The following is a 12,864-nucleotide window of genomic DNA, read 5'->3' on the forward strand; positions in this document are numbered from 1 at the left end:
ACGGTTGGGGGAGGGGACGCCCTGACACCTGGGAGGGGCCACCGGGGCGGGGGGTGGGGGGAGATGGGGCAGGAGGGACCCCGGGAACCCCTTCGCTCCCCCGCTCCCCCTCTCTCAAGGGAGAGGCCGCTCAGACCCTGACCCCTTGGCCAGCCTGACCCGGACTCACACTCACCCTCACTCAGGGAAACAGCGTGGCCTAATGGCCTGGGAGTCAAGAGGACCTGGGTTCTAATCCCGGCTCCGCACAGGTCCATTATGTGGCCTTGGGAGAGTCACGTCGCTGCCCTGGGCCTCAGCTCCCTCACCTGTAAAATGGGGATAAAGTCCGTCGGCCCCGTGGGGGACAGGGACTGTGTCCAACCTGATTCACTTGTATCTACCCCAGCGCTTAGAACAGGGCCTGACACCTGACCGATGCCATCGTTATTATTGATTATCATCACATCCCGACCCCTTGGCCGGCCTGACCCGCGCTCGCACTCACCCTCACTCGGGGGCGAGACCCCCCTCACCCCTATCCTTTGACCCGCCTGGGTAGCGGCTCTCGAGGGCCCACTCTTATTCTCTCCCTCACATCTGCTCCCTCGCCCCCACACGTGCCCACCGCCCTGCCCGCTCCTTCCCCGGGGGCCAGTGTGGATAAGAGGTGGGCGGGGGAGGGGGCTCCCCTCGCCCTCCCGCCGTGCCCGCAGCGACCCCGTGCCCCACCTCCTGCCCCTCGCAGTGCCCCTGGGCCCCCCGGAGCACGTGATCGCCCTGAGGAACGGCAGCTTGGCCGTGGTGCGTTGGCAGGAGCCGCGACGCCCCATACCGGGGCTGCTGCGTGGGTATAAGCTGGCCTACCGCGGGCAGGACGACCCCGAAGTGAGTCTGGGGGCACGGGGTGGGACGGGGAGGGGGGCACTGGGTCAGGGAGGGATCGGAGCGAACGGTCCCGGAGCACCCCCGCACAGCACTTCCATCATTCCATTATTTATTAATATCTATCTCGCCCTCTAGACCCTAAGCTCGCCGTGGGCCGGGGACATGTCTATCACCTCTTATATCGTACTCTCCCAAACGCTCAGTACGGTGCTCTGCACGCGGTAAACACCTAATGAATACAAATGAGGCGTTGAAAATATAAAGGATCTATTTATTTTAATATCTGTCTCCCCTCTAGACTTGTAAGCTCACTGTGGGCAGGGAACATCTCCCGCCTCTCTTCCGTTGTACTCTCCCGAGCGTTCAGTACAGTTCTCTGCACCTAGTAAGCGCGCAGCGACTGATTCGCTGATGATATAAAGCGTGTATTTATATTAATGTCTGTCTCCCCTCTAGACCGTCAGCTCGTCGTGGGCAGGGAACACACCTACCAACTTGGATATATTGTACTCTCCAAAGTGCCTAGTACAGTGCTCTGCACATAGTAAACTCTCAGTGAATACGATTTATTGACGATGATAATAATTATGGCATTTATAAGTGCTTACTAGGTGCCAGGCACGGGTGGATACGAGATCGTCATCGACTGACAGCATAAAATATTTACCCTAATGTTTGTCTCCCCTTCTAGACTGTGAGCTCTTTCGGGGCAGGGAACACGGCCACCGCCTCCGCTGGAATTTACTCTTCCAAGCGTTTAGTCCAGTGCCGGACCCGTAGTAAGCCCTCAGTGGATACGATTGATTGTATCAAATATTTACCTACATCAATATCTACCTCCCCCTTTCGAATGCAAGCTCGCCCTGGGCAGCGACCATGTCCGCCAGCTCCGTTTTACCGTATCCTCCCACGCGCTCGGTACGGGACACGGGACGAGCTCAAGAAATACGACCGACGGGCGCCGGAACGCGGGGAGCGGCGGGGCGGCGGGAGCCGGGGGTCCCGGGGCACCGTGGCAAAGCCGAAGATCCGCGGCCGGGGTCGGGACTTAAGCCGGGCGTCTCGCCCTAGGTGCTGGTGGACGTGGGCCTGAGCCGGGAGCTGACCCTGCAGCTGCGAGAGCCTTTGCAGAACCTGACGGTGCGTGTGGCGGCCTACACCGGCGCCGGAGATGGACCCTGGAGCGCCCCGGTGCCCCTTGCCCCCCACGGACCAGGTACCTTGTCTCCCGAAAGGGGAGAGGACGGGGGGTCAAACTTGCCCCCCTTGCCCACTGACGGGCCCCTGCCTTCTCTCTGTCCCCTCTCTCTCTGGGCAGAGGACGGTGGACCCGTGCGTCAGCATGGTAAGGAGAGCGCCCGTGCCGCCCACCAGCCCGGCGGAGCGGCTAGAACCCGGGAGTCGGGAGGTCGTGGGTTCTAATCCCCGCTCCGCCGCTGGTCCACCGGGTGACCTTGGGCGAGTCGCTTCACTTCTCTGGGCCTCTGTCGCCTCACCCGGAGAACGGAGATGGAGACTGGGAGCCCCTTGGGGGACGGGGACCGCGGCCAACCCGGTTAAGCCTGTGTCTACCCCAGCGCTCAGTACGGTGCCCGGAACACAGCCGGCGCTTAACGGATGCCATAATTAGTATCGTCGTCGTTGCGACCTCTCCCCCGACCACCTCTTTGCCCATCTCAGCCCGCTGGGCCCTACCCCGGCCCGGCCCGCGCGGAACGGGAGAGGGGAAGGGGTAAATTAGGACTCACCCACCCGCCCCCTCCTCCTACCCAGTCCAGGAACCGCCGGCTCCTGCGTTCTCTTGGCCCTGGTGGTACATCCTTCTGGGCGCGGGCGCCGCCACTGCCTGTGTCCTCTTCCTCGCCCTCTTCCTCGTCCAGCGCCGCAAGAAGGAGACTCGCTACGGGTGAGCGGTGGGAGCCCGGGACCCCCTGCAACTCCTGGGCGCCCGTCGCGTGCGGGACGCTGTGCTGGACGTCCTCGGTGGGCGGAGAGCCCTGCCGGGCCCGCGCTGCGGGCCGAGTGCCGCGGTGGACATCCGTTGTGTGCCGAGCGCCCTGTTGGACGCGCACTACGTGAGGGGCGCTGCGAGGGGCACCCGCTGCATGCAGAGCGCTGTGCTTAGGGTCGGCTGAACGCAGAGCCCCCCTGCTGTGCCCTCGCCGCGGGTGGAGTGCTGTACTGGGCGCTCGCCGTGTGCACAGAGCTGTGCTGGGCTCCCTCTGCGTGCAGAGCGCTGTGCTGGGTGCCCTCTGGGTGCAGAAAGCTGGGCTGGGCTCCCTCTGCGTGCAGAGCGCTGCGCTGGGGGCTCGCTGCGTGCAAAGCGCTGTGCTGGGCGTCCGCTGCATGAGGGGTGCTGTACTGGGAGCCCAGTATGTGCAGAGTGCTGTACTGGCCACCTGGGCGAGTAGGACAGTGGCCGATCCAGTCCCTGGCAGGAGGTGGGCGGGTCCGGGGCGGGCCTGCACGGTGGGGCAGGAGGGAGAGCGGGACAGAGAAGCAGCGTAGCTCAGTGGAAAGAGCCCGGGCTTGGGAGTCAGAGGTCATGCGTTCGAATCCCGGCTCTGCCACCTGGCAGCTGGGTGACTGTGGGCGAGTCACTTCACTTCTCTGGGCCTCAGTGACCTCATCCGTAAAATGGGGATTAAGACCGTGAGCCTCACGTGGGACGACCTGATGACCCGGTATCTACCCTAGCGCTTAGAACAGTGCTCTGCACATAGTAAGCGCTTAACAAATACGAACATTATTATTAGGAGGGCGGGGGTCAGGGGTCAAGGGACGCCTGACTCCCCCCGTCCCACGCAGGGAAGTGTTTGAGCCCAGCGTAGAACGGGGAGAGCTGGTGGTCAGATACCGGGTCCGCAAATCCTACAGCCGCCGCACTACGGAAGCCACCCGTGAGTAGCCCGGGGTCCCCCGCCCCCCGACCCTTCCCCTTTCCCCACCTCCCCCCGCCCGCCGGAAAGGCAGTCGGTCGGGCGTACTGACTGAGCGCTTCCCGCCTGCGGAGGACTGTACTAAGCGCTCGGGAGAGTCCGATACAATGAGAAGCGGCGTGGCCCAGTGGCAAGAGCCCGGGCTTGGGAGACGGATGTCGGGGGTTCTAATCCCGTCTCCGCCACCTCTCCGCTGCGTGACCTCGGCAAGTCACTTCACTTCTCTGGGCCTCAGTTCCCTCATCTGGAAAATGGGGATTAAGACCGTGAGCCTGATGACCTGGTTTCTACCCGCGCGCTCAGAACAGTGCTTGGCACGTAGTAAGCATCATCGGCATTATTATCATTAACAATAAAACAGACACGATCCCTGCCCGCCAAGAATTTACCGTCTCCCGCGTCCCCGGGGCGGGGGGCTCCCACGAGGGGCAGGTTGGGGGGGGGGGTCTTCGGGGCGAGGGGGTGGGGAGAGGGGGCAGGAAGCGACTCCTCAAGAAGGGGAAGCGGGAGGCTGGGGTATCGACCACCCCCTTCTCCCCCCGATCCCCCCCCCCCCCCCGAGCAGTAAACGGCCTGGGCATCAGCGAGGAGCTGAAGGAAAAGCTGCGAGATGTCATGGTGGACAGGCACAAGGTGGCACTGGGCAAGACCCTGGGGGAAGGTAAGAGTCATCAATAGTAATCGATCGATCGATTCACTCATTGTGTCGTATTTATCGAGCGCTCCCTGTGCGTAGAGCGCTGGACTAAATGCTTGGAAAGTACAATTCAGCCACGGAGATGCCCGCCACGGGCTCACAGTCTGGGGAGTTGAGGCGGGAATAATTCTGGTATTATTACTACGTGCCAGACACCGTACTAGACGCTGAGGTGGACACGAGCAAGTCGGGGCGGGCCCGGGCCCTGTCCCACGTGGGGCTCACAGTCTCCATCCCCATTTTCCAGATGAGGTCACTGAGGCCCAGAGAAGTGAAGCGACTTGCTCAAGGTCACCCAGCGGGCAAGAGGCGGAACGGGGATTAGAACCCGTGACCTTCTGACTCCCAAGCCCCCTGCTCTATCCACTACGCCAAGCACTCGTATCTACTGAGCGTCTGACCGTGGACGGAGCGCTGTATTCAGCGCTCGGGAGAGTACGATATAACCAACCGCGGGATTTATTACTGAGTGCTCACTGATTGCAGAGCACTGCGCTAGACACTGGGGAAAATGCACGGTTGAAGATTAGATCCACCGCCGCCTCGAGGGTCTCATGATCCGAGATTAAGGGAGGGGAAAGGGGCCGGGGACAGGTGCAAAAGGAAGAAGAGACGATAAAAACACAGAGAAGCGGCGTAGCTTACGGGATAATAATAATAATGATAATGTTGGTATTTGTTAAGCGCTTACTATGTGCAGAGCACTGTTCTAAGCGCTGGGGGAAATACAGGGTAATCAGGTCGTCCCACGTGAGGCTCACAGTTAATCCCCATTTTCCAGATGGGGGAACTGAGGCCCAGAGCAGTTAAGTGACTCGCCCACAGTCACACAGCTGCCGAGTGGCAGAGCCGGGATTCCGACTCGTGACCTCTGACTCCCAAGCCCGGGCCCTTTCCACTGAGCCACGCTGCTTCCTGTGCGCAGAGCACTGTACCGAGCGCCGGGGAGAGTACAATAAACACATTCCCGGCCCCCAGCGAGCCGACGGTCCTAGGGTACCTCTCCGGGCCGGGACGCGTCCCCCCTCCCACGTCCCCTTCTGGCTTCAGCTCGTCTTCCCGCCCCTGCAGGAGAGTTCGGCTCCGTCATGGAAGGGCAACTCAACCAGGATGACCGCGTCCTCAAGGTGGCCGTCAAGACCATGAAGAGTAAGGGCCCCCCCCGGACCCCGGGCCCACCCCGGGACTTCTACCGTCACCCTCGGGACCTCGGCCCCCCCCCCCGTCTCCCTTCCCCCCCAGGTGACCCCTCCCCGATTCCCACCCTCCCCCCGCACTCGGCCCTATCCTGACGGTCCCTTGGTCCTCCCATGGCCGCCCTCTGCCGTCCCCCCTCGCCCCACCGACCTTGCCCACTTCGCCCTGATTTGGGCCTCCTTTCGTCTCCCATCCCGGACCCCCCCCCCCCCGCCATCTTGCCCTCCCTCCCACCCCCGATCCTCTCTTCTCCCCCCTCCCATCCTGCTTCCCCCACCATCCTCTCCCCCATCCCCTCTTCTCCCCCTCTAATCCCGGCTCCGCCACTCGTCAGCTGTGTGACCGTGGGCCAGTCACCTCGCGTCTCTGGGCCTCAGTTACCTCATCTGGAAAACGGGGATTCAAACTGTGAGCCCCACGTGGGACAACCTGATCACCCTGTATAATGACGTCGGTATTCGTTGAGCGCTTACTATGTGCAGAGCACCGTTCTAAGCGCCGGGGTAGAAACAGGGTCATCGGGTTGTCCCACGGGAGGCTCACGGTCTTCCTCCCCATTTTACAGATGAGGTAACTGAGGCACAGAGAAGTCAAGTGACTCGCCTAAGGTCACACAGCTGACAGGTGGCGGAGCGGGGATTCGAACCCGTGACCTCTGACTCCGAAGCCCGTGCTCTTTCCACCGAGCCACGTTGCTTCTCTAATCTGTATCTACCCCAGCGCTTAGAACAGTGCTCTGCACATAGTAAGCGCTTAACGAATACCAACATTATCATTATTCATCCCGCCCTCCCCACCACCATCCATTCGATCGTTCCATCTTATGTAATAATAATAATAATCATCATAATAACGTTGGCATTCGTTAAGCGCTTACTATGTGCAGAGCACCGTTCTAGGCGCTGGGGGAGATACAGGGACATCAGGTTATCCACGTGAGGCTCACAGTTAATCCCCATTTTCCAGATGAGGGAACCGAGGCCCAGACAAGTGAAGCGACTCGCCCACAGTCACCCAGCTAGCCGGGATTCGAACCCATGACCTCTGACTCCCAAGCCCGGGCTCGTTCCACCGAGCCACGCTGCTTCTCCCCACCCCCGCTGTGTGCCAAGCACCGTACCAAGCGCTCGGGAACTTAAAACACTTGAAGCAGCCCGGCGTATAGTGGAGAGAGCCCGGGCCCGGGAGGCGGAAGGTCGGGGGTTCTAATCCCGGCTCCGCCACCTGTCCGCTGCGCGACCTCGGGCGAATGGCTTCATTCCTCCGGGCCTCGGTTCCCTCATCTGGAAAACGGGGATGGAGACCGTGAAGCCTACGCGGGACGGGGACCGTGTCCAACCCGAGCTGCTCGTAGCCACCCCAGTGGTGCTCAGGACGGTCCCTGGCACAGAGTGAAGGGCTTCATGAGGCTCAGAGTTATTATTAATACGACAACAAACCAGGGCATCCCCTGCCCACAAGGAGCTCACTGTCTAGAGCACCGTGCCCTCCCCCATCCTGCCTTCCTTCGCCCTCTGGTCCTGCCCCCTCTCGCCCCCGTCCCCTGACCGTGGCATCCCCCGCCAGTCGCCATCTGCACCCGCTCGGAGCTGGAGGATTTCCTGAGCGAGGCCGTGTGCATGAAGGAATTTGACCATCCCAACGTCATGAGGCTCATCGGTGAGGCCCGGGCCTGCCCCCGGCCCCCTCCCCGCCTCCTCGTCCCCCTCGCAACTCCCGCCGCCGTGCCCTCTCCGGGATCTGACCTCTCCCAGGCGGCATCCGCCGGGCCTCGCGGCTGTTCCCGGGAACCCGCGGCCCGCTCCCACCCTCCCCCCGGGATCCCACCCCCAGCCCAGCGGGGAGAGCGAGGCGCGCGGGGCAGGGGGCTGGCAGTGAGCCCACTGGGCCGGGCAGGGGTCTGCCTGCAGGGCAGCGAGTGCCAGGAGTTCCCGGCCCCCGTGGTCATCCTGCCCTTCATGAAGCACGGAGATCTGCACAGTTTCCTGCTCTACTCGAGGCTCGGCGATGCGCCCGTGGTGAGGGGGCCGGGGGCGGGGTGGGGCCGGGCCGGGGGACGGGGCCGAGGGCCTCCGGCGGGGGTCTCAGCGCCCCTTCCTCCCGCCCCCCCCTCCAGTTCCTCCCCACCCAGACGCTGGTGAAGTTTATGACGGACATCGCCAGTGGCATGGAATACCTCAGCTCCAAACACTTCATCCACCGGGACCTGGCCGCCCGCAATTGCATGTGAGGGGGGTGCTGGGGGTGGGTAGGGGACGGGCACGTGGCCAAGCCCTCCGCCCCCGTGGGCACGGCGTGGCGGGGCGAAGCGCCCGCGCGGACGACGGCCGCGCCTTCGGCCTAAACCCCGGGGGTGGAGGCTTTAGCCTCGGACGGTTTCTGCTTTTGAAAAAAAACCAGGCCCCGTACTAAGCGCCGGGGTGGAATCCCTCCTCGGCCACGTGTCTGCGGTGTGACCTTGGGTAAGTCACTTCACTTCCTCTGGGCCTCGGTTCCCTCGTCTGGAAAATGGGGAGTAAGCGTGTGAGCTCCACGTGGGACGACCTCGTTACCTCGTATCTACCCCAGCGCTTACAACGGTGCTTGGCGCATAGGAAGCAGCTAACAAAGACCATTATTATTATACCAGCTAGTCGGGTTGGACACAGTCCCAGTGACATTTGGGCCTTCCGGCCTCGATCTGTATTTATTTATCTATTTCCGTTAATATCCGTCTCCCCCGGTAGACTGCGACCTCGTCGCGGGCGGGGATCTATCCGTTTGTTGTTGTGTTGTACTCTCCTGAGCGTTCAGCACAGCGCTTTGCACGCAGAAAGCACCACTGAATGAAGGAATCCCCCCTTCTACAGACGAAGTAGCTGAGGCACAGGGAATCGGTGACGTGCCCGAGGTCGGCCTGTCGAGCAATCGGTCGTATTTATTCCCCCAGTTCGGTCGTATCTATCGAGCACTCGCTGTGTGCAGGGCCCCGTACTAGGCGCTCGGGCGAGCGCCGAACAACAATAAACGGCCGCATCTCCTGCCCGCGATGAGCTTCCGGTCTAGATGGGGAGAGACGGGCATCAGTATAAATCACAGCTACGTACGTGACCGTATTTATCGAGCGCTGACGGTGTGCAGGGCACTGTGCTAGGCGCTCGGGCGAGTACAATACAACAATAAACAGACACGTCTCCTGCCCACGATGAGCTTACGGTCCAGGTGGGGGAAGTCAGGCATTAATATAAATCACGGCTAGGTACGTAACCGCATTTATCGAGCGCTGAGTGCAGAGCACTGTACTAAGCGCTCGGGAGAGTACACTGGAATGGTGAACTGACACATTCCCCGCCCAGAGCGAACTTACAGTACTAAGTGCTGGGGGAGACGCAAGGTAATTGATAAAAGAGATCTACGAAGGGAAGCGGCGTGGCTCAGTGGAAAGAGCCCGGGCTTGGGAGTCAGCGGTCATGGGTTCGAATCCCCGCCCTGCCACTTGGCAGCTGGGTGACTGTGGGCAAGTCACTTCACTGCTCTGTGCCTCAGTTCCCTCATCTGTAAAACGGGGATGAAGACTGTGAACCTCACGTGGGACAACCTGATTCCCCTGTATCCACCCCAGCGCTTAGAACGGTGCTCTGCACGTAGTAAGTGCTTGACAAATACCAACATCATTATTATTATTATTAGGACTCCTCTGGATCGTCAGCTCGTCGTGGACGGTGACCGTGTCCGTTTATCGTTGGATTGTCCTCTCCCCAGCGCTTAGTACAGAGCCCTGCAGTCAGCGCTCAATAAATACGCTTGAATGAATGAATTCGGTCCCGCGAGGGCAAACGGGTATTTAAGTCCCCCCAGATGAGGGAACCGAGGCAGGGAGGAGTGACTTGCCCACGGTCCCGCGGCGTGGAAGGGGCGGAGTGAGGAGTCAAACCCAGGCCTGGCCGGGGCTTCTCCCGCTAGGCCCCGCTGCCTCGTTCCCGGACGGGGCAGCCGGAGGCCTCGCGCCGGAGTGAGGTAGTCCCCGGTGCTCTTCGTCGGCCGGCGCGGAGGGGAGTGAAGGAGACGCTCCCGGTGTCTGCGTCACCGTCGGGCTCGAGGCCTCCCCTTCCCCGGGGAGGAGGACGCGCCCGAGACGCGCCGGGTCCGCGCGCGTGGTCGTGCGGAGGGCGGCCGTGCCTCCCCCAACGACCCGGCCCCGTCCCCCAGGCTCAACGAGAACATGACCGTGTGCGTAGCCGACTTCGGCCTCTCCAAGAAGATCTACAACGGCGATTACTACCGGCAGGGCCGCATCGCCAAGATGCCCGTTAAGTGGATCGCCATCGAGAGCCTGGCCGACCGCGTCTACACCAGCAAGAGCGACGTGGTGAGGCCCTGGGGGGATTCGTTCAGTCGGTGGTATTTATTGAGCGCTCACTCTGTGCAGAGCACCGTACCGAGCGCTTGGAATGGACAGTGCGGCAAGAGAGAGACGGTCCCTGTCCAGGGGATGTCACAGAGGGGCCGGGGGGGCGGGCCGAGGTCGGCAGGCTGGGCCCCCCCCCACGTCCTCACTGCCCTCTCCGCCCCCGCCAGTGGTCTTTCGGCGTGACCATGTGGGAGATCGCGACGCGGGGCCAGACCCCCTACCCCGGCGTGGAGAACAGCGAGATCTACGACTACCTGCGCCAGGGAAACCGCCTCAAGCAGCCGCTGGACTGCCTGGACGGGCTGTGAGACTCCTTGGACCCCGGCCTCCCTCCCTCGGACCTCTTCCCCCCCTCCGCGTGTGCAGAGCGCTGTACTGAGCGCTTGGGAGAGCGCAGTAAGACAGAGCAGGCAGCCGGGTTTCCCGTCTTCATAATGATCATAATAATCTGTTAAGCGCCTACTATGTGCCGAGCCCCGTTCTAAGCGCCGGGGTAGATACAGGGTCATCAGGGTGCCCCTCGCGGGGCTCACAGAATCCCCCTTTGACACCGAGGCCCGGAGGCCCGAAGTCCCGCAGCTGACGGGCGGCGGAGTCGGGATTAGAACCCACGACCTCCGACTCGCAACCCCGGCCTCTTTCCGCTGAGCCCGGTGCTTCCCGAGGCCGACGCGACAGAGTTGGACGCCTTCCCCGCCCACAGCGAGCTTAGAGTCTAGATCAGTCGGCGGCATTTGAGCGCCTGCCCTGCGCAGAGCACTGTACTGAGCGCTTGGGAGAGGACGGCCTAAGAGAACCGAAGCTTCCCTACCCACGACGAGCTTACGGCCATTTATATAAATACATCCGGGCTAGGGACAGAGGCTCCCGAGGCCCCTTGCGGGCCCGACCCCCTTCGCCCCCTCCCACCCTCCGCAGGCGGGCCGGGGGAGCGTCTCCTCCGGCCCCCTCCCCTTTCGCTCCCCAGCCTCAGTGACCGTGTCCCCCCTCTCCCCCTCCAGGTACGAGCTCATGTCCAGCTGCTGGTCGCTGAGCCCCCGGGACCGGCCCACCTTCGCGGCCTTGCGGGAGGAGCTGGAGTTCACCCTGAAGGGTCTGCCCCTCGCCCAGGACCCCGAGGAGATCCTCTACGTCAACATGGAGGACGGGGGCGGCTCGGGGGCGGCGGGGGCCGGCGGGGAGCCCGAGGGGGCCGGCGGGGAGGCCGACCGCAAGGCCGGCTGCAGCTGCGTCACGGCCGAGGTCCACGCTCCCGACCCCGCCGGCCGCTATGTCATGTGTCCCGCGCCCCCGGGGGACACCCCCCAGCCCGCCCCCTGCGCCGCCTCCGAGGAGGGGGCCTGAGGGGGTGACGGGGGTCACCGTGGACTCTGAAACTGGGGGCGGCTGGGACTCCGGGGGGGCCCCGTCCCCCTCTCCCCAGCTGAGGTACCGCCGATTTCCCGCCCGACGCCCCCTCCCCGAGCGGCCACGGGCCCGACCCCCGGCCCTTGCCCCGTACTTCCTCCTTCCCCCTTAACCGCCTCTGCCCACCCCAAGCTGTACCCTACTCGCCCCCCCCCCCGTCACTCTCACCCCCCTCCCGGCCTCCTCTCAAGGGCAGCCCCCCGCCCAGTCGCCCCCACCCCGTGTACAGCCCCCGTGTACAGTGAGCGTCCGTGGGGCCGCGAAGCCCAGGCCCGAGCCCCCGCTGCCGGTTTGCACTGCCAGGATCACCGACATAAATACTTTGTATCGAGGCCCCTCGCTTCTCGCTTCTCCTGCGGCCCGGTGGGAGGGCGGAAGGAGGGGAAGTATGATAATACCGACAGCGTTGGCATTTGTTAAGCGCTTGCTATGTGCAGAGCACTGTTGTAAGCGCTGGGGCAGATACAGGGGAATCAGGTTGTCCCACATAATAATAATGTCGGTGTCTGTTAAGCGCTTACTATGTGCCGAGCGCTGTTCTAAGCGCGGGGGTAGATATAGGGTCATCGGGTCGTCCCACGTGAGGCTCACGGTTAATTCCCGTTTTACAGATGAGGTCACTGAGGCCCAGAGAAGTGAAGTGACTTGCCCACAGTCCCCCAGCTGACAAGTGGCAGAGCTGGGATTCGAACCCGTGACCTCTGACTCCCAAGCCCGGGCTCCTTCCACTGAGCCACGCTCCGTGTCACATGAACTGGGTACCCACTTGCCTGCTTAGTACAGTGCCTGGCACATAGTAAGTGCTTAACACACCATAAAAAAGAAAATGCAGCAAGCTCACACAAACACATGCAAAAAGCAGCATGGCTTAATAGATAAGAGCGTGGGTCTGGGTTCGAATCCCTGCTCCTCAACCTGTGGGGTTTGTGACCTTGGGTAAGTCACTTCCCTTCCTCTGTGCCTCAGTTACCTCATCTGTAAAATGAGGATTAAGACCGTGAGCTCTGTGTGGTTCAGGAACCGTGTCCAACCGGATACACCGTGTGGGTCAGCGGAAAGAGCCCGCGCTTGGGAGTCAGAGGTCATGGGTTCGAATCCCTGCCCTGCCGCTTGCCAGCCGTGTGACTGTGGGCGAGTCACTTCACTTCTCTGTGCCTCAGTGACCTCATCTGTCAAATGGGGATGGAGACTGGGAGCCTCACGTGGGACCACCTGATTCCCCTGTATCTCCCCCAGCGCTTAGCACACAGTAAGCGCTTAACGAACACCAACGTTACTATAAACTTGTATCCTCCCCAGTGCTCAGTAGAGAAGCGGCACGGCATAGTGACTAGAGCCCGGGGTCTGGGAGTCGGAAGGTCATGGGT

The 12,864-nt window shown here is 62.3% G+C and overlaps 1 protein-coding gene across 1 annotated transcript in view; it reads left to right on the forward strand.

Annotated features, from left to right (window-relative positions):
• The window catches only part of AXL (AXL receptor tyrosine kinase), a 32,101-nt gene extending 20,272 nt beyond the window's left edge, over nucleotides 1-11,829 (forward strand). Inside the window, exons 8-20 of the mRNA XM_029066354.2 lie at nucleotides 728-867; nucleotides 1,939-2,083; nucleotides 2,186-2,212; nucleotides 2,641-2,773; nucleotides 3,676-3,767; nucleotides 4,372-4,467; nucleotides 5,575-5,652; nucleotides 7,267-7,359; nucleotides 7,597-7,718; nucleotides 7,817-7,926; nucleotides 9,889-10,048; nucleotides 10,258-10,394; nucleotides 11,092-11,829. Coding sequence (XP_028922187.1) covers nucleotides 728-867; nucleotides 1,939-2,083; nucleotides 2,186-2,212; nucleotides 2,641-2,773; nucleotides 3,676-3,767; nucleotides 4,372-4,467; nucleotides 5,575-5,652; nucleotides 7,267-7,359; nucleotides 7,597-7,718; nucleotides 7,817-7,926; nucleotides 9,889-10,048; nucleotides 10,258-10,394; nucleotides 11,092-11,434 — 1,676 coding nt within the window. The 3' untranslated portion in view covers nucleotides 11,435-11,829. The remainder of the gene's footprint in view (nucleotides 1-727; nucleotides 868-1,938; nucleotides 2,084-2,185; nucleotides 2,213-2,640; nucleotides 2,774-3,675; nucleotides 3,768-4,371; nucleotides 4,468-5,574; nucleotides 5,653-7,266; nucleotides 7,360-7,596; nucleotides 7,719-7,816; nucleotides 7,927-9,888; nucleotides 10,049-10,257; nucleotides 10,395-11,091) is intronic.
• The last annotated feature ends 1,035 nt before the right edge of the window (nucleotides 11,830-12,864 follow it).

This window comes from Ornithorhynchus anatinus, chromosome 5 (assembly GCF_004115215.2).
Source record: "Ornithorhynchus anatinus isolate Pmale09 chromosome 5, mOrnAna1.pri.v4, whole genome shotgun sequence".
In the NCBI taxonomy this organism is placed as follows: Eukaryota; Metazoa; Chordata; class Mammalia; order Monotremata; family Ornithorhynchidae; genus Ornithorhynchus; species Ornithorhynchus anatinus.